This window comes from Molothrus aeneus, chromosome 5 (assembly GCF_037042795.1).
Source record: "Molothrus aeneus isolate 106 chromosome 5, BPBGC_Maene_1.0, whole genome shotgun sequence".
Taxonomy (NCBI): domain Eukaryota; kingdom Metazoa; phylum Chordata; class Aves; order Passeriformes; family Icteridae; genus Molothrus; species Molothrus aeneus.
This window is the reverse complement of record NC_089650.1, coordinates 849,350-870,281: the sequence shown is the minus strand read 5'-3', so window position 1 is coordinate 870,281 and position 20,932 is coordinate 849,350. Positions and strand designations below refer to the sequence as shown.

Genomic DNA, 20,932 nt, shown 5'->3' with positions numbered 1-20,932 from the left:
ATCTTTTGACCTTCTCTTTTTTAAAGTTTCTATGAACCTGAAATTGTGAGACTCTCTGTAGTGTTTGATCAACAAATCAAATAAATTAAAGTATATTGAGAAGGGCTTTATATAAATGTGAGAGAGCAGCCTCCACTAGTGCCAGGGGGTCTGTGGGGAGGACTGGGTGCCTTTCAGGGGGATCATTCTTACATGTCTCACTTTTACCCCCTTGTAACATACAAATAAACCCTCAGTGTAGTTCCCCTTTACATGTCATGTGCATGTGATTTTCACTTTTATTTCACGTAATTGAGTCTGTCCAGGCAATTTATTTTTCAAATAACTCATCTCCACATAAATGTACATCTGAAGATTAAAAAAACTGAAATAAAAAAAAAATTCATGTAACTCTTTTGAGTATGATTCAATATGTATACTGTAAGGGTGGACAATCATAGGCCAGAATAGAAGGGAAGAGGAAAATAAGAAAACTCTTCAAAATGCACTGTAATGTCTTCTAATGTGTACAGATACACATATATATATATATGCACACACATGCATCCATATATGTATTTATATATATATATATATATATATTTATATGTTTTTAATTTATATATATTTATATGAACTGTGACTCAAAACTAAATACCCTGTCTTTGTGTTCGCCCCTTCTCTGTGCTCAAGGTCTCTAGGTGCTCAATAAGAGATTTTTAATTATTTTTCCCTGTTTGATGTTGCTGGATTTAATGAATGCATTGCAGAGAACTTTTTGTTAGAAAGCCTCTGTACATCAGCTTAGTGCTGGTGGGCACAGTGGCACCTGGTTGGATCACATCCTGAGACCCAATTTTAATAAATTTTAGAGCAGAAAGAGATTTTGTGAAACCATGCTCTGTTAGTCAAGCAATGCTTCCTCACCATAAAGCAGCCTTACATTCTTTCCAGTCAAAGTGGAGAAAATTGTGCCTTTCTTACTTGGGTTGGGCAATTCTGTGGGTTTTGCAGCATCACTTCGTGATGACTGAAAACTACAGGGAATACTCAGAAATCAGTGATTCAAAGAGGAATTTGGAGAAGAAGGGCTATTTCCAGCAAAAGTTATTCATTCTCTGCTGATGGTGGGTAGTTGGCTGTGCCTGTAGAAGAATTGATGTTCCTTGGGGTTTTTTTGGTTTGTTTGTGAACATGACGTACATCAGTGCACGAAATTAATTGTTGAGGAAAATACGTTGTGCACTTAGTCATCTACAGGAATTTGATTTCTTTAATGAAATGATATAAGAGAATGAGAATGAACTGCTTTAAAGCTAATAAAGATCATTTGTATTACTCAGAATAATTTAGGTAAGTGATGAGAAAGGGGAGGGAAATTAGCATTTCTGTGCAGTTTGCTTACTGTGTAATTCTTAATCAGGAATGTCACAACATCCCTTGATATCATCTTATCACAAAGGTCTCTTCATAGTAGGCAATGTATGCTGCTGACTGCAGTTTACAGAAACAGAAGAAAGAATAACTCATCTGCAGAGTGGGAACAACTGTGAATCTGTCATAAATTAGAATTTATTAGGGTATTTTGCATCACTCAACCACAGTCTGAACTGGTGAGGTCTGTGTACATTTTAAATCTTGTTTAAGCTCTGCTTGGGTGAGCTTTAGAATGGGACTTAAATGGTAAAATGACATCATGCTGCTCCCTGGAGTAGAACATAATGGCTACACCATTTGAGGTGTAGTGAGAGCCAGAAGAGTGAGCAGGGAGTTGATTCCTGATAACCCTTGGGTGCTGAGTGTGCTCTGCCTTTCCTGAGCTTTGGAGCCTGGCAAGGCAGCTCGTGCCATGTCCTGACCTGTCCTATGTGCAATACCACAAAGGTGTTTTGTGGGGATTGACTAAATTCTGACTAAGCTCTAACCCATATTATGTTTATGTATCAGTGTTACATTGATTGGCTCCTGTCATATTGATTTTTAATAATTATCCTCATCTCTTTGGCATTTTTGATCAAATACTGTCCTTTGAAGTGTGCAAGATCCAAATAAGTTTGATTCCTACTCCGTAAGCATGTTCTGTGGAACTGCTTTTCAGTGAAAAGATTTATTCTCTGTTTATAAGCACAGAATATGGATATTCCTTTTCTTTTTATATCCTGTACAGTTCTTCCTCCAAAGGTGAGAAAACTACTTTGGTTTATGCCAGAATTCCAAATTCTGTTTCACTAAAATTGTGTAACGATTGTAGGTAGGAAAAAAATCAAATTATAAAAGAGCAGAATAGGTGAAATAAATTTTGGAGAGAAAGCAAGTCTGTTAATAACTGTTAAAGAAGATTAAACCAGTTACTGCTTGGCAAAGTGCTGTAACTTTACTTAAGAAATGTAAGAGTTAGTAGTGGACAAAGTAATTGAAGTTTGTGAGGAGCAGGTAGCCGAATAAAGAACTTGGGTAAAAGCAGATCCATCCGTCCCTTGGGCTGGATGATATTCATTGCAAAAATAAATTAGATGAACTTTCTGAATTAAGAGTTTCTTTTTTTTTTTTAATTCCTGTTCTTATGCTGTAGTAAACTCCATTGGACACAGTGAGGCTATTTCTCAAGTTGCTATTCCAAGTTAATAAACTTATGTTTTCTGGCCCTTCTTGAAAATGAAAACTTCCAGAAGAAAGAAATAGTGTGATGCTAATCTCTGTGGAGGCAAAGACTGTTTTGATGGTTATCATCTTGTAAGTCTTGTATTTGTTCTTTTGCTTTTTTAGATTATAACAAGGTTAAAGTAGATAAACAGATGTGAATTGAGAAGGCTCATGAAAAATACACAACGTGTATGAAGCAGAACGTGATTATTTAAAAAGTGTAGTGGATTTAGGCACATACCTTTCACAGAACTGATGCCTAGAGAAGGCTGCCCCAGAACAGAGGCTGAACAGAGTTACAGAATAAAGCAGGGATTTATTCAAAGCATCTCCTCCATGGATCCACCTTGGGCAGCACCAGAGCCCAGCCAGGGCTGCACCCAAGATGAACCAAAATGGCCCCAAAATGCACGGCCGGGCACGGGGTCTGTCCCTGGGATCAGTTCTGCTCCATTTGCATCTTGCAGTTCATTGTCCCATTCCAGCTTTAGCCCCTGCAGTCCCACCCTGCTTGTTTTTCTCTCTCCAGCCCACGTTGTTTGTGCTCTTGGGGCTGAGATTTGGATCGGTTGTCCTTGGTCCCCAGCTGGAGCAGGAATTGTCTTGTGTCCCTTCTCTGTGCCGAGAGCTCACCATCCCATAATGTGAAGCTCAGACCCACACACTAAAGCAGCGCAGAATGTGAAAAATAGAAAATCTAAACCTGAGGCATCATAACTATTTAATGTGTGGCTTTTCTTTACTTTCCTCTCAGCCTCCCAGCCAAAAGGATGGAGTGAAATCATCTGCCTGGTACAAGTTTTTGTAGGCTACCAAGATGAAGTAATCTGCCATCCCTTTCCATCTGTAGGGAACTGAAGTGTGAAGCTGGGAGCAGTCCAGGAGCCACTGCTGGCCCATGGCATTCCTTTTATCCCGAGTTCTGTGCAGATAGTCCTCTCCCCTCCTTCCAAGGAATTAGCACAGACAATGGGTTTGTTTCACAGTAACAAAGCTGGTGATCAAACTGGCTTTGACACTCAACATAGGTTTTATTACACTCACAAGCTAGAGTTGTTGTATCTGGTTAGTAAGCTTGTATTTTTACAAAGATAATCGTTTTATACTGCATGATTTCCAAACTATTAGAAGGATTTAATGTATGCTGAAGCCTCTACCAAGCTGTTTTGATAAGCAGTCTTATTTTTTGTTTAGCAAGGTCTTACGGGCGATCTTTAGTCCCTCAGGGAAGAGCTCATAAAAGTCTTAAAAGTGCTTTTGCAGAGCTTTATTTATTATTTTTAAGCATGAAGATTACTAGCACAAAGATAACAAGGCTCTTGTAGTACAACATGTTCTTTGTTTTTGCAGGTTATAGCTAACATATTAGGAGTTCTCAGAATGCCAGTTTTGTTTGTTAAGTGTTTTGAGAGCAAATAGATGTAATCCTGTATTGCGTTATTTTCTTGAAATGACTTTAGCCAGAGGAAGAGGCAGTAGGAGAGATCTGGTCTGAGTAGGGGTGTCAGGAATCATGGCACTAATCCCATTTACTCATTACAAGGTAGTTCTTACAATTTTACTGTATTTAATATCTAAAGATTTGCTAATTACTTTTATATATGGGAACACTTCATTGCAAGAAATGGGACGAAGAGGTGGGCTAAGAATAAAACCACAGTATAGACCACAGAAGAAAATAATTTTAAAAAATACCATGCTTGGGATTCAATATAAAGAAGTTCTAAAATTTCACTCACAACTTTTTCTCATATATTTTTACTACAAACAGATCCACAGTTTGCATATAATTCTTTGCTTTTTAATAAATCAAGCAGAAATTATGGGATAAGCAGTAAGAAATACTGAAGTTGTGCTGTATGTTTGGGGATGGGCTGGAATGCAGAACAGCCAGAGGAGAAATGTTTGTTTTAAGGCATCAGTTATCAGATTGTGCTCTGTGCTGGAGATAGGCTGATAATGGTCTGGTCTGGTGAAGAGGCACTCAGAGTCACCCGTCCTGGTTCCACCTATTTATTTTCAGACACTTAAAATAAAGTCAGTGAGAATCAACTGAATACGTGTGTTATTGTGCATTTTCAGAAATCCCACTAGGCACCTCCTTCTATCTGTAGATACTTAAATCCTTGAAAAATCTGTTCCTATGTTCTCTAAATCTCAGAGGATAAAGTTAGAAATCAGTGCAAAACAGATTATAAGTTATTCCTTTTGTGTCAGTGCGACCAAGCAGTTTCTTGCAGCTCATCTCTAAACCTTGTAAATGTTTGAGATTTTCTCTTGCTCGTGCAGTTGTGGCAGTCTGAGTATTGTGGTGTTTGGAAAAAATCAAGGTGCATTTCAGTGTTCCTGTCAGATATTGTGGGGTGGCACTTGATATATGAGAGAATTCCCAATTTCCGGTTTCAGGTGATTGGGCTGTGGTGCCCCACGGAGTAATGTAAGAGTAATATAAGGGCTGAGTATTTATGGCATCAATAAAAAGGAAAACACAACCACTGTGGGGCTTTTATCCAATAATCTCTAGGCTTTTTATATCAATTATATAAAATGCCTCAAGCTGCAGGAACTATTCATTAATATCTCAGTTTACATATGGAGGAAAAAGGTAAAAGAAAGGAAAGTGTCTGATGCAGCAGTTCCTATGGCAGATGGTTGTCTTTTTGAGCTTTGAACCATTTTCAGCCAGGTTCAGGGACACCAAGTACTGGAAATACCTGTTAGTCTTCCCGCTGAACCCTCTGCCCAGTGTATCTTCTGCTTCATCAAGAAGAGGTTGTTAAATAGATACAGCACTTCATGTCAAATAAATACAGACTGAAGGACAAGAGCTAGTAGTGATTGCTAAAAATAAGTTATATTCCATACAAAGTGAAATTTTAACATTTTAGAGGGAGCACAAGATGTCATCAGGATTGTATAAGTCTTGGAGTTCCACATGCATTGTGTCAGTAAAGCCAAATCCGTATTTGACTTGAATGTATTTCCCTTGATGGTGGTAGCATGGTCACAGTAAAAAGAAACCAAAAAAGTGCCCCTCTGTTCACTGTGTTTAGTTCACCTAATTCACGTAAAAGTTCTCCGCCACCATGGTCTCTTCAGCTGACTCTTCTGATCCATTCCCTTCCTTCCTCACTCTCTGTTGTGTTTGATTTCCTTGTCATCATTAAAACCACAGTCCTAGGATAAGAAATAATAGGAATAAGGACAGTGGTTTCTTTTCATGGATCTGATTGCAGGCCCATAACGTTTGAGTCTTCATGATGACCTTAACTCTTTTATCCCTCTTTGGGTTGTGTGTCAGTTCTCACTTCCTAACAGTGTATTTATCCTCTTCCACCTGATTTTCCCTTCTGGGACCTTCTGTAGTCTCCTGGTTGCCTATGGTGTCCTCCACTGTTTCCTTTTCAATCTCCTTGAGATCATTTCTCTCCACCACTGATGAGCAACTTTACTGCATGGAGGAGGCTTACAGACCAAAGACTATTTAAATACAAGAGAGAAGGAAGGAAATTCCTACATGTGAAAGGCACAGTGTCCTCTGGGAAGCCTGATGGAATATGGGTTTGTTTCACCTTCTTGAAGGTACCAGGTTGATATATATACATATATATATATATATAAATACAGCCCTCATAAACCAGGGGGCGTGGTGATCCCTGCTCTGAAGCCCCTGTGACACAGCCTGTAGAAGAGGACAGTTCTCCACTTAAGTGATTTGAAAATAGGATTCCCATTGAAAGACAATGGCACTTAAGCTCCTGAAGTAAGTTAATTGCATTAATTGAGGCAAAGATTGTAAATGGAAGGTTAAGCAAAAATTGAAGATTGTTCTTGCTTTGTGAATATTGTGTGTCTGATTTGTTTCTTTTAAACATTAACAAATACTGGAAATGTCAAGTTGAGTTTTCTTGTAATTGCTGGTGGGCCTCCTGTGGGCAATGGAAATATTTCTACAGCTTCCAGATTTTCTCTTGAAGTAGCTGTGCTGTTCAATCTTACACATAGATACTCATTTCCTAAAATATTGTTGGGGAAAGTAAATTTTAAAAAATAGAAAACGGTACTGAATTGCTGGAGAATCATTTGTCTTCAGAAGAGTGAAGTATTCTGTCTTCTGATTATCTCTTATGTCATACTGTTATCAGCTTCCTGGTCACTATGGAGACTATAAAATAGATAGGCCTACATGTGTAATGTAGAAAGCAGAGAAAAAAAACGTGCCTTTGGTCTTCTTTGCACATTCTGAAAGAGTGAAGCATGGGCAAAATTCCAGCTTTTGAAAAAAAAGAACCTTTTTGGTTGCTTTTAGGATCACAGGCTTCTTAAAATCAGACAATGTCTGTGCTTGTTTTAAAGGCACAAGTATTTTATTCCAGGTGTTTTTGGCTGCAAAACCAGCAGCTTGATTCTCATGATAGATATTTTTTTTTTCCCCTGCAGATGCAGACTTCATGCATACCATATGGTGGTAATTAACAGTTTCAGACTTACTTCTCAGTTTTCTTCTGCTTCGATTCTTGGTTGGTTTGGGACAAAATTTTAATGTCACAGAAGCAGAGTGTCTGAGTTTAATTGCAGACAGGAATAATGTGCATCTCTAGATGAGGAAGGAGAAGATGAGATCTATTTAGAGCACTAAGAGATATTTTGGAGATCTCACCGAGTACAACCTGTTTCTTTTCATTAAGCCTTTAAATGTTCCTCTGTAGAACTGAAATATGCCTCCCTTGGACCCTGGAAACAGAGGGAGACCATTTGAAAGACACAGCTGGAATGAAGAGTTTCTTTTAACAGCAGAATGTTTGCACTTTTTTATGAGAGCAAGGGTAACATTTTGTAATCTTTAAAAAAGATATTGCTCAGTGAGGACAAGTCCATTGTCCAGTGACATGACTTTTCCTGTCAATCACAAAGGTGACAAGGGGGCTAGATTAAGTAAAGCTTGCCCAAGATTAACAAAGGAAGATTATTGACCTCATCCTGAAAGGGCAGAAGCCTGTTTTATCATTAAACCTTGGAAGAGGTATTTCCTCCATAGGTGGAAAGCTGTTTGGCAATATCCAGGCGACTTTCTTGTAAATGAGCAGGTCTTCCTGTGGATTCTAGCTGGGAACAGGAGCAGAAGACACGGAACGTGGGCTGCTCCCTTTTGTGCTTGGGAGGGAGAGAAGGGGCTGGAGTGTTTGCTTCAGCAGGATCTGTGCAGTCCTTGTCTGCCTTTCTGAAGGGGAAAATCGAGACGCAGCAGCCTCAGGTGTTTGGTGAGTACCATCCCAGCCCAGGGCTGCAGGAGATGTTGGGCCAGCACCTATCAGCAGAGCAATTGGCAGTGCAGGTGAGCAGCAGAGCCCTGTGCACCAGGCAGCTGCTGCCTGCATCAGACTGCCACCAGGATTAGCAGTGCCAGAGGCTGGAATGTAATCAAACTTGAGCAGGTGAAATGGTTACGCAGCTGGGAGAGGCTGTTCTCCAGGAAAAGTCTTTGTCCTCGGCTCTGCTGGCTCAGAGATGGGTCCTGTGTGTGGCTTGATGGACTTAATTGTACAATGTCAGTGGTAGATACTGATGTTTCTTAATTCCACTTTACAGGGCTGTTGCTGTTCTCTCAGTGAAACTGGAGGAAGTCATGTCAGTTTGTCCTTTTAAAAAAACAACCTGCTAAATCTCACTTGTTGGGGGGGAACTTCTTCTCAGGGGATTGCTTTTTGAACTGTTGCTGACATGTCTTTCTTGCCCGTTAAGTATTTCTCTGAGTGTTTTCAGGGGGACAGTTAAACTTCTGAATGCAATATCAGAGGATTTTCTTCACTCAGAGTTTTTTGGCTTTATGCAGCCATTGACACGAGCAGGTTTTATGTGGTGGAAGTGTCCTTTATTTTTACGTGCTAGCAGTAAAAATCCAGACCCACTGAGAGCTTTTTCACATCTCCAAGTAATGGCATAAAAAAGAACAAAATAAGAGAGAGGGACATGAAGTGAAAGAAAGGTAACTGATGTACGTTTCATTTTGTTGTTGTGAATGGCAGAGTAAAAGGGATCCTGGGCTGTGGGGCAGCAGGTTCTGGAGCTGTGTGCTGGAGGACTCCTGCTGAAGTGTCCCCAGCAGCAGAAGCTGGGCTGAGCTCTCCTCCACAGCACAGAGAGCAGAGGATTCCTCTTGGATTGCGAATCACGCAATGGATGTGTGATTGCCACAGATCTTTCTGAATGAATAATTCACTGGTGTACTGTAATTTAGCCCACTGAGATGTGATTGCAGCTGTTCCCCTACTGTATATGTGTTTTGATTGAGGCTTAAATTCCACAAGTGTATAAATAACCATGTATGTGATATGCAAACACTGCGTACATGCACACCTAACCAAGAGCTCCAGAGAAACTTTTTGCAGGGGGGTGGTTTCTTGATTGTATATTTCAGTATCTAATTTATCTTTTAAAAAAATCCTGTAGAACACTTCCCTTTCCTTTCTCAGCCAGCTGTGAAGTCTGTGGTATTATAAATGCTTTTAGCCAACGTTGTAGTCACAGAGTATCTCTGTTATTAATGAATTTATCATTCCAAGACCTTTCTAATATAAGAGATTACTTGTGCCTGCTTTACAGGTAGGAAACTGAAATGCAAGGAAAAAAGTTTTATTTTCTATGGTTCCACAGTGCATTTGAAAGAACTAGGAATTGAGTATTCAGAGTCCTTCATGGTGCTTTGTTCACAGACTACTGCATTGTCCCCCTCACAATTCCTTTTCCCCAGAAAGCAAGGCAGAGTTTTAAAAATACTTGTGAGCTTCATTTGAAAACCAAGCAATTTGTGATTCTTAAAACCATATTATATTACTTTATACAGTCATTCAATCCTTGTCTTCTTGTGCTTCTTCTCTTATAACAACCTGGTTTTATATGAGAATATATTTGTAGATACAAACCCCCACTTGCATGTACCTCAAATGTGCATAGAAACTGCAGTGGTGAGACCTGAGGTTTAGGCAGGTTTTACAAATACTTTGTGTATTTGTAAAATACACAAAGTATTTGTAATACACAATGTGTGACACACAGAAACAGGAGTGAAAGTCTTTGGGACTTGCTTTGGATTAAAGCAAGAAACTAATTCTTGGTAAAATGAAGAAACACATTGTTCTGTTCATGACTGGTGGCATAGGTAGATTTACGAACTGTAACTGAGGATGATGATATTTGGCTTATCTATCTCAAAGTGTGAATAAGAAAGCAGCTTTCAAGATATTTCCTCTTTTAGCCTCGTGTGTAGGAAAAAAAAATTGCCACTTGGTGATAATGGTTTTGAATTTTAGATAAAGTCTGAAATGATGCTGAAGTTAACCATTTTGCTTGTTTAGATTGGTGTTAAAAAATCAGTTTACTCAAGTCTATAGGTGAAAAAAACTGCATTTGGCTTCAGCTAAGTTTTGAAGTCCGGTGTTAGCAAGTAGGAATTTCTCAAGTGCAGAAAAAAAATGGAGGGAGTTGGAAGGGGAAAAAAGGAGCATTTCTGTTGATTGGAGTTGGAAAATTTTTTAGGGCTTGGTCAAAAGCTCATTGACGTCAGTAGAAAGTCTCTCATTAACATCACTGGGTTTGGTTTTTGGGGCATATGATGGCCCAGATTGTAATCTCAGTTAAATCCGATTCTGTTAGGGAATTTATTCACTACTATAACACATTCAAGCTGCTCCAAACTGTTTGCATTAAAAGTTTTCTTAACCATAGGTAATCTTTTTGCCACAACAAAGTAGCCTGTGAAAACAAATCTATTTTCTTTATTGCGTATTTTCCATGTAGCTTTACTTAGATTTTATTAAAATAATTTGTAGCAATTTATGTTCTTTTATAAAAGTGGGGTTTTTTCCTAAAATACTGTGATTTATTAGAGCAGACATCAAAATTACTTCAAAAAATATAAAATTATAACAAAAATCACTAAACAGAGTGTGTGTACATATTTATAGGCATGTAGCACCTTCATACCCTCTTGAAATGAAGTGCAGAAATTAAAACAATTAAAAAATTAAGACTTTTTCTGCCAAATCTGTAACTCATATAACGTGATGATCCAGTGGCTTATTTAAAAAACAATATTCATTAAACAGTTAGAGTACAAAAACAGGATAGTGGAAAAAAAAAAACCTGGGAAATGACATCAAAATAAAAACTACTCGTGTTTACAGCATTATATTTTAGGCAGTTTATTACTCTGCTGCTATCTTTGTTTGGAGATGTTGACCTGAGTTTTTCAGGTACGGATGGCATATATCAGCAGAGGGAAAAATGGGCTTGGGAGCTGTGTATAGAAGGGTAGGGTACCACAGACATGAAAGGAGGAGGAATTGTGCAGAGAACGTTGCTTTAAGCTGGAGGAGATGTGGAGGAGAAGGCTCCTGTGTTAATGAAGGCAGGTTTGAAGATGCTGGAGCCAGTTTTGCTTTCCATTAAAATTAATGAGTAGAGCTGTGTGGACTCTCACGTGAGGAGGGTTGTGTGCATGTTCCAGGAAGTCACTGAGTTTTGCCATTGTGCTGCCAGGGAAAGTCATTAGGACCACCTTTGTAAAAAATACTGTTTCTACCAGAAATGAAGGTTTAAGACAGAAGAGAATAGAATTAGGAAACAGAAAGTAATTGCTTCATCCTTTATAGATGGGAGAACTGCTTGAACTGTGAGTAAAAATATGGCATATGGTGAAGGACATTTAATGTTTAGTTGCTATTTTATTTCCTAAAACAACTAGCCAATCAAGGCATTAAGTACTTTATAATAAAGTCAGGAAATTAATGGTCCTTGTAAAAATTGAAGGTTTTTTTAGAAAGAGAGCTGTAAAAGAACAAACAATTACAGGTAATCAATACCATTGTTATTAGGAAACCTATGAGAACAACACTTCTTCTCAATTAGGGAAAAACTGTATTTTATGTTTCTCTCTTGCAAGCTGATCTTTGTTCACTCCAGCCTGTAATCTTGGTTTATGCTTTATGGATAGGCTTTGTTCTGGCTGTTTTTGAAACATTGCTTGCCTTTTTTAAAGGTTTCAACAGAAGAACAAATAGCAATGAACTCAAAGAACAAAGGACCGTTCTTCCTTTCTTTCCTCCGATCCCCCCCCCCCCCCCCAATTTCTTCAAGAAAAGCAAGGAACGTTTCATCTTGTTTTTTTTCTCCCCTTTCAGGAAGTTGATGGCAATAAAGTGATGTCTTCGTTTGCCCCGCACAACTCATCTACCTCACCCCTGAAGGCAGAAGAAGGTGGGCGCCAGGGCGGGGAGTCCCTGTCCAGCGCGGCGCTGGGCACCCCCGAGCGCCGCAAGGGCAGCCTGGCAGATGTCGTGGACACCCTCAAGCAAAGGAAAATGGAAGAGCTCATCAAAAACGAGCCAGAAGGTAAGGCCTGGGAAGCTGGCCAAAATTTCCTGTGTTCTTTTCTTTCCTCCAGATCCTTTGGATTGCATATAGTTTTTAATCGTGCCGTTTTTCTGCGCTGCTTGCTTTTCCGTGCCAGCAGAATTAAAGATCTTACAGTTCTTTTCTGCAGTAGAGGTAAATTTTATCAGTGTCCCATCACAGCTAATGTTTTTAGCTTTTCCCAAAAAGAGAGTTTAGTGGTCTTTTTGTTAGAGTGGCAACCTCCTCAGTATGCCTGCAGTAAGCCAATTTTAATCACCTGGGAGCTTTTACACCACTACTCCCCTCTCCCCATGTCTAGAACTAAAAGAAGTATTATTTATCATCAATGTCAGTGGTTTTCTGAAATGATCTAGTGTGCAGGTCATTGTTTGAAAGGTAAGAAGGTAAACTGGGAGTTAGTGAAAGCTTTTGTGTGGGACACATCGTGGTCTGTTTTATGTGTAGTGCAGGTACCGTACAGGCAGGGAATGCAGGTGTTCTCTGCATTATATGTGGGCAAAAACATCATGCAGTGTCCTTTCTGGAGAATGGGTTTTTTGAGGGTCTTTTTGAGACTCTCTCCAGCTGGTGGTCATAGGACTTGTGTTCTGTGGGACTCGTGCTCTGGGACTAAGACCAGAGATGAGGATTTTTATTTTTTGCCTGTTTGAGGCAGAGCCCAAACCCTGACTGGAAGATGAAGCTCTCATTGTGCTCTCTTTAGGTATCTGTATGTTTATTTACAGCTGCATTTTTGGGGCACTGTGAGCCAGCTGTGAGAGCATACTGAGCCTTGTTTCCTAGGGCACAGTGAGGAGTCTCTATTCTCATTTACACTCACCTATCCTGTAACAGAAATCTACTCCAAATGTTCAATAGCAGGGCTCTCAGGGCCCACCTCAGTGCTGAAGCATGAAGTGACAGCACCTACAAGAAAATTTCAGGACAATTTCCTGCATACTGGGATGGAAGCATGGACACAAACATGCTGGCACATACAGGAGCATGGCAGGGTTGTAAATGAGGTTGTAAATGCTGCTCTTGACTGGAGCATGCAGTAAGGGTCTGCTGGGAAACAAATTCTTTGTCTGAACATTTTTTTAATATTACTTACAACATTTCTTTTGCATTTAGGTTGGTGTAATGGTCAGTGCCATAGTGTGCCTTTGGATGGAAGATTGCAGGGGGAATGGGTGGGAAGGAGAACAGGCTTTTTATCTGAGAGAGGAGAGAACAAGGAGCTCTGGGCAGTGCATAAATACTCTGCTGAGTATGAGGTTGTACAAGCTGCACAGACTCCATTAAGGAAAGGCCACAGACAGACATGAGAATGGTTACAGAGCTTGTGCATTATCTCAGCTCTACTAAAATGAAAATATACAGTACAAACAAAAGATCTACAGCTTTGTGAAGAGATTGGGAGAGAGAGGAGGGGGAGCAACTGAATGTTGGGCTTTGCAAATGCGTGCAACAAAAAATCTTTTCTTCCCTCTAGCCATTGTTCTATTGTCTTTCAAAGGCCATTAAATTGAACAGCAGGTTGTGATGAAAATTTCATTAAGCCCTAGTTAAATCATTATGAGGGTGCCATATTCATGTCTCTGCTTACTCCCCATCCAGGAAAAAATGAATAGGAAAGAGTTGAGCTTTTTTTTCCCTTTCTCCTTAAAAGAGAACTAACAAAAGTTCAGAAGTTAGAAGAGAATGGGAAATGGGACATGAAACAAAAGGAGGCCAGAGAGGTGAGGTGGCTAGGAAGAAAATTAGACTTGCATAAGAGCATTGAAAGGTGGTGAGGGACAAATACATCATTTTGACAAGCCTCCCTCCCCCTTCCCTTCAGCCAACATGGTTGTTTTTAGAGTGGCTAATTAAAAAATATATATTTCTGGGTGCAGATGGCTAGACTGTTCTTAGAGGTCCTCTGCAAATATGAGTCTTTTTCCCTAAATGAGAGATATTCTGATACAACGCAGTGTCTTCTCTGTTTGAACCCCAGCAGAAAATTATTGTCATGTCTTCTTCATGTAGTGCTAAAGTAAAATTGTCAGTCATCACTGGTTGCTAGTCAGGTAATTAGCATATTAATGAATTTCCCTGTGAATGAGGTGTTACAAGTGGGAATCTTTGATAGTACATGTAGGTAAAAACGCAGCAATTTGTGATAAATGCATATTGCACTAATGATTTTTAGTCTTGCTAGTTTGTAAAGCTTTGTGGGATGAAGATCAAGAATCTTGGTTAAGCTTTGCTGCATTATGTCAACAAGAATAATATAATACTTTATTTCCCTTTGGGAAGAAAGGGAAACATTTGCACCAGTAGTTGAGGTTTAATTAAATCAATTTCCTGTGAATCTTTCAAAGACCAGATACGAGCCAGATTCCCATTTCTTTATGTACTCAAAAGTTTATATATTATTTAACTTGTACAATGGGCTGTGTTTGCTCTCTTTTTATTGTTTGAAATAGTCCTCTGAATTGCTGTGGGAAACGTGCTTTTCAAGCATTCTCTCAAATGGCCTGTTTTCCTCAAAATCAGAAAAAAGGGAAGGGCTGCATAGACAACTTTAGGTCTCAATTCAAACCTTGTATCAATCAGGGAAAGGGCTTCTCTTTTCTGAAATGGGCTTTAAGGACAAGGGAGATATTCCAAATTATTGATTTTTTTGGTTTGATTCTTTCTAGGAAACTTCACTGATACAAGGGAAACAGTTTCTTACAATTGTTTGTTAGAAAATAAAAGTGAAAATTAGGAAGTTTTGTTGGTAAAGGACAAGAATTTTTATATTTTAAACACAGTGCTCAGAGTGCAGCAGTGCACATATGTAAACACTTCCCTGCACTCACACAGGAGCTGATGAGGGTAGCATCACTCTCCACATAAATGGGTTTCACGTAGATTTGTTGTGTATGTACCCTTGGTTAATGTGCCCTGCAGGAGCCCACGCTGCCTGCTCTTCCAAAAGTACAGCACTGCCTTTTCCTCCTTGGGTATGAGCTGGGGGGATTAGGGGGTGTTTTTATAGGGGTTTATACTTAGCTCCAAAGCTCCTTGCTCCTTTTCTTCTCCCCCTAATTTTACCATTTTCCTGCTGCTGGATGGAAGTGTGTGATTGACAATGAGTCATGCTGACACAGAGGCATAAGTGTTCCAGTGGATCTGAAACTCCCTGAATTTTACTCATTACTAATACAGTGCTCACTTTTCTTCTCTCAAATTCTGTGGAAAATCCTTACATGCAGCTTTAGCATGAGGCCCCCAAAGGCATAAACCTATTACTGAAGTCACACAATGTTATTTTACATGAAATATTCTGTCCTTTCTAACTTGGGCTTCAGAAGAGGAGTCAGTCCCCTTTTATTCCTGGTGCACAATAATGAAGATAATGGAGTGGGTTTGGAGAAGCCTTATACACTGTGACAGACCCCCAGCCCTTGCCCCGAGGGTCGTCTGCCGACCATGGGATTCCTTTTGCAGCTAAAATCATTAGGAGAATGAGATACAGGCATGTTTTTCTTCTGTTTTCTTCAGGCATCAGAGGATGGCAGAGGCTCTCTGTCTGTCTGTTCTCCTCATTTGTAGAAATGAAATGGAAATCTCTTTGAAGTCACTGAGCTTGACACAAGTTTGTGAAAGAAAAGACCAAAGCAACCACTTAGCTTTTCCTTGCACTATTAATGTGATTGGATTGCTGCATTTTAATTTATGGCCTGTGCTTGTGGAAAATTAAATCTCTGAAATCTCTGTAGCCTTTCCCCTAAACGTATGGCTTGGCTTCTGGAAAGGAAAGAGGCAAACAAGTAAATTCCTCCCTATATTTAGAATAAGCTGGAGAATTCTTTGGCTCTTTACATCTCCTAACTTTTCATTAAGAATCAATCCTCTTTTTCCGTGTTGGCAGTTTTAACAGGTTATGTATCTGTTCATCTTTAAAACCTTCATAGTGGGGCTTCTGAGGCCAGACCCGTGTTGTTGTATGGGATTTGTAGGAATTCTGTATAAAGAAATATCATATGAACACCTGATGAGCCTGTGTGGGTGCAGTCATTCATCTGCACAGCTCCTTCTTCCTTGGTCAGGACCTTTGAAACTCAATTCAGTTGGGCTGTTTAAGTGAATACTTTGAATTTTCCATAAAGACACGAACACAGATATACACGTGTACATCCATGCACACACACAATATATATAATGTATTATATGTATTTAGACATAAATATGTATGGACACAAACACAAAAATTATTCATTTATTGTGTTTTATATTTTGCCTGCTCCAAAATTTTGATCTTACAATCCTTAGGTCTTCAGAGGGGGTGCAATAATGTCAGCTGTTTGGTAAGAAGGGAATGTGTGTGTTTGCAGAGCTTTAGCAGGCAATGTGGGTACCAGAGCCTCATGTATTGTAGTAGGCAGCAGTACTGTAAGTAATTACTTGTTGTGAAAAAAGAGATGAGAAGAGCCTCTTGGGCATGATTTTTGTCTTCTGAACGTCCCCCAAAGGCTGTTTGTATTTGATGTTTAAGTTTACATTATAAATCACAGAACCTGTTAATGTGGTAATTTAAATGACTGTTGTTTAAGCAGTTCTGTAATCTGTAAAAGTGAGCCATGCTGAATTCAGGCTCTCTAGCTGGGGTATCTCCTAACATTATCAAACTTTTAATGAACAAATCTTGTAAAAAAATCAAGATGTCTCCCTCTTTTTAAGCCACAGATTCCAAAGCAGGCCATTCATGGGCACAAGAAGGGTGGCCTTTGAAATGCAGACTCCTGTTTTTAAATCACATCTGATGAGAAGGGATGGAAATAAAGTGCACAGATTCAGGAAAGGCCCAAGGATACTGTAATTGGTTGAGGTTTAAAGTTCTTTTATTTGGTTCCTCGGTGCCCCTTTGACAGAGTGTGTGTTGGAGAGGCTTTGTAATGCTTTTCCACTGAAGGACAAACAAGGGTACTTGGCAGTTGAGCACTTTCAAGTTTTGCTCGTGCACTGCTGCTGCTGTGGAAGGGTGCTTCAGGTGCCTTGTGGTTCCATGCTCATCTCTGCAGTCTGTCACCAGGAAATGTGTCTTTTCTTGTACAGCATCAAACTTCTCTTGCTTCTTTCAAAGACCCTGCCATATGGAAATATGCCTTCGCATACTGCTGATACAAATAAAAAATAATTAAAACATTTGAAAGTTTATTTGTGGAATAGGCCTGTGTGGAGAGAAGGCCCTGTTAAATAGTGTAGCTTAAATTTTTATTAACAAGTGCTTTAACTCTAGAACAGAGGTAGCCTAGTTTGAAGCCTTGCCAGCTCTGACTTGCTTTAAGTGAAGTTTATTCATTTGTTGCCTTCAGTTTTTAAGTGTTTTCCTTCCCAACAGTTTAGCCTGATAGTCACGGTTTATTTCAATGGATGTTTTCAAAATTTGCTTAGATTCCCTTCCAACTCTCTCTTCTTACATCCTCAAAGGTTTTTAGCTTTTGGATTTTTCTTCTTCCTTTTGATAAAGGCATCTGAGGTGCTGATACAGCATCTTGAATATAGAAGAAAGCATTATGGTCAAGTGAGATACAGGAAACTCGTGCTTTTGGAGAGAAGATGCAGCCCCTCTCTCCCCCTCCCTGGTTCAGAATGAAAGTCTCCTCTGACGAATCTCTACAATTAAAATTTCTTTCTGGGTTATCTTCACTCCATAATACTGAGCAAGCAGGAGCCAAAGCAGAATGCTTTCTCTTTTCACTTCTCATCTTTAACAGCACAACATACAAGTGGTTCAGCAAGGCAAAAATAATTATTTGGGCTCCTGTCTGCCCTTTATCCCCCAGACTCCTCACCAGCTGTGCTTCATTTCGGTAAGGTTTTTCAAAATTTGCTGTCACTTTTGACCCCACATCATTTTGCCATGCGTTTCCCCTGATGATTCCACCTAGATGCATTTAGCCTTTGCGTTTTTGTGCGCTCTTTTAATTTTTTTTAAAATTATTATTATTTTATTTGCATTTCCCCCTCCCCTGGAAAAGCCATTAGCTTTCTGACCCTGGTTTTGGTCCCTGGGTGAGAGCTGGAGGAGCCTCTGCCCCTGGTGCAGCCCCAGCTGTAGGTGGGGAGTGTGCCAGCTCCTCGTGCCGCAGCTCCCGGGGATGTCACTCATTCAGCAGTGAAGAGCCAGCCACCTGTTCCTCAGCCCTCTTGTCCCTCATATTAAAGGTTCAAGCCCTTGCTGAATAGTAACATCTTAATCTGGGCAGCATACACACCATTTAGCTGGAACCTATTTGTCGAGCTAGCAGGATTTGTGGGATTTTTTTTTTCCCCCCTTTCTCTTACCCCTGAGGCGCTTGTCACGACCGTGCATTTTAAAATTAATCAGACCTCCCAGGCTTGTGTGACGGCGTGGTTTAACATGAAGAAGTGGATATCAAGTATTTGCCCTAATTAAATAGGCCTGCTTGGTTTTGTTCTAGTGGGTGCTTGGTGTTTTTTTTAATAAGGGCTGCTGACGGAGGAGGCACGGCCGGCTCTGGAGTTGGTGGAGAGCTCACTTCAAAGTTTTCCTCAGCACCTGCGCCCTGGATGCGGAGACCTGGAGGGCTCCCTGTGTTCTTTCTCAACAGCACCATTTGTGGGAAGGGGGAAATTCAGCCAAATGAGAGAGGGAGAGCTGAGGGAAGGGGAGGTGAGGAGCTGGGAGGAGCATGTGCACTGGCTTTTGGAGCTGATTAAGATGACCTGTCATCCTGTCTGATTAGCTTCAGCTCCCAGTCTGTGCCATCAGCTATTCACAAGGCTGTCTTGTGTCTGCTGTTTACCAGAAGCAAGGGAAAGCCTCTAGTACGGCAAGGAGCAACATTTGCAGCAACTCCCACTTGCTTGTTTAGCTAATGAAGTAGCCTTGTAAAAACACTCCTAAGTTTGGAGCTGCTGCTGAGCTTTATTAGATACGTGTCTGCTTAGCATTGGTATTTTTAAGGTGGCTTGAGGGTTGCCAGCTTTATGCATCTGTACACATCTCCTGCATTGTACACAGGGTGTCCTGGGAAGGCAGAATTCCTTTCAGCACCTTCCCTTCTCATGCAGTTTAATTGTACTGTGGTTTCTGCATTCCTTCAGGAGAAAATGTGCTATATGTGCATGATTTCTACGTGTATCAATTCAAAAAGTGCTCAAAAACCCAAAAAAGGAGAGTTGGGGGGAACTCTCTGCCCTAAGCACCAAAAAACCTGTTACACAGTAATTAAGGACTGATAGCATTTAGCAATTCAACAAGTTTATTTTAGCCAAAAACTAGTAGAAAATTTGGAACAGTCAACATTTTTAGACAAAATGTTTCTTTGGAAATGATATTTTTTGTTTTTAAATGTTTAAGATGATTAATCTGAAAGAGAAATGAAAACATTTCAATTAGGATTAAATAAAACACTTTGGGTCAGGTGGAAACAGCTTTTCCCCTGACTTGGTTTGGCAGCTGAAATGAAAAAATGCAAACTAGTCGAACAAAAATGAGTTGCAAAACCTGGTGAGGTTTTGGGGGTGTTTTTGTATCTAATGACCTGAGAAGGACAAATGAACAGTTGTTTTAGACACTTAAATATATCTGAATGTTGCACACTGTGGTTTTGAGGGCAATCTGTAAAATTAGTCAGAAAAGCTTTCAAAATTTAATTTTCTCCAAACGTGCAAGTTTCTGTGCCTTCTGAAGTCTCAAGTCAGCAAAGTTCTGCAGCACCTAGAGCATTTTATTTTGGAGCAGATTTTAGAACATACAACATTTGATGTGCTTGGCCTGTCTCTGCAGCCAAAACCTCTGAATCTGTTTTGAGGACCTGGGAATCTGCAGTTGGTACACCCCAGAATTTTACTTTGCTTTCTATAAAAATTGCTGCAGCCAGCACACAGTAAAAAGAAAAAGCTCTATTTATTTATTTCCATAACAGTTTAAATTGCTGAAGTAAAACCCAGCAGGGTAGGTAGGATGATACTCCACTGATTTAAAAGTTTATTGTACATCTGTGCACTAACTCACTGCCATCTTTCTCTTCCTCTCCCAGTACTATTATCCCTATTTCATTTTTAATTTCAAACCTTGGCAGAGCCAAAAGGTAAAGAACATATTGACACTGCCAAGCATCTGTCTGGTGCTTGACAGCATCATAGAAACCCTTGCAGTGTTTCCTCTGGGTTGCCATTGGTTATTTAACAACACAATGCAAACGGTGCCGTGTGGGTGTGTGTGAAAAGGAAAGAAAGGTTGAGGTGGGGGGAAGGAGCCCTGCACAAGTAAATATGTCTTTCATCATATCTTTTGTTTGGTCTGTTTGCTGGGTGCTATTCAGCACTCAATGGGAGTTGTTTGACGGTTCTGCAAAGGGGTAGGAAACCTTTTCTTAAACTTTTATTCTCCGGCTTTTGTCTCAGTCCGTGAAGTTCCCTGCTTTTGTTTTTCCTGCCCCATTTTGTTGTCACCTGTCTGTTGTTGAAGGGGTTTTGTTGCTGCTGCTTGGCTGATGGGAGGTAAGCTGATACTCACGTCATGCTCCTGCTTGGGAGCATTCTTGTACAGGTGAAGTGGGCTTGAGAGAGCTTAGGAGAGATTTGCTGCTCTGGTCTTTGGGGCCATAGAGCTCTTTCAAGCTATATTTATTTATATAAATAAATATATTAAAATGAAAGCTTGAAGGAGCTCTATTGGAGGAGGAAAGAGCTCCAGAGGAGGAGAGTGAGAGGTGAATGAAGAGAAAAATCAGGCTCTGCTTTCTGCTGAAGAATGCCCTGTTAGCACTCGTGTGACTGGGTAAGGCTTTCTGAGATGTTTAGCCTTGATTTAATTCGTATTTAAGATTTCTCCTCCCAGCACATTAATATAATGTCAATGTAGAATGCATTGCATGGTGTAATTACTGGAGAGAGCAGGAGTTGGGCAAGC

The 20,932-nt window shown here is 40.0% G+C and overlaps 1 protein-coding gene across 1 annotated transcript in view; it reads left to right on the top strand.

Annotated features, from left to right (window-relative positions):
* SOX5 (SRY-box transcription factor 5) overlaps positions 1–20,932 on the top strand; it is a 279,452-nt gene that overhangs the window by 56,110 nt on the left and 202,410 nt on the right. Inside the window, exon 3 of the mRNA XM_066549577.1 lies at positions 11,802–12,012. Within this exon, the coding sequence (XP_066405674.1) occupies positions 11,802–12,012 (211 nt within the window). The remainder of the gene's footprint in view (positions 1–11,801; positions 12,013–20,932) is intronic.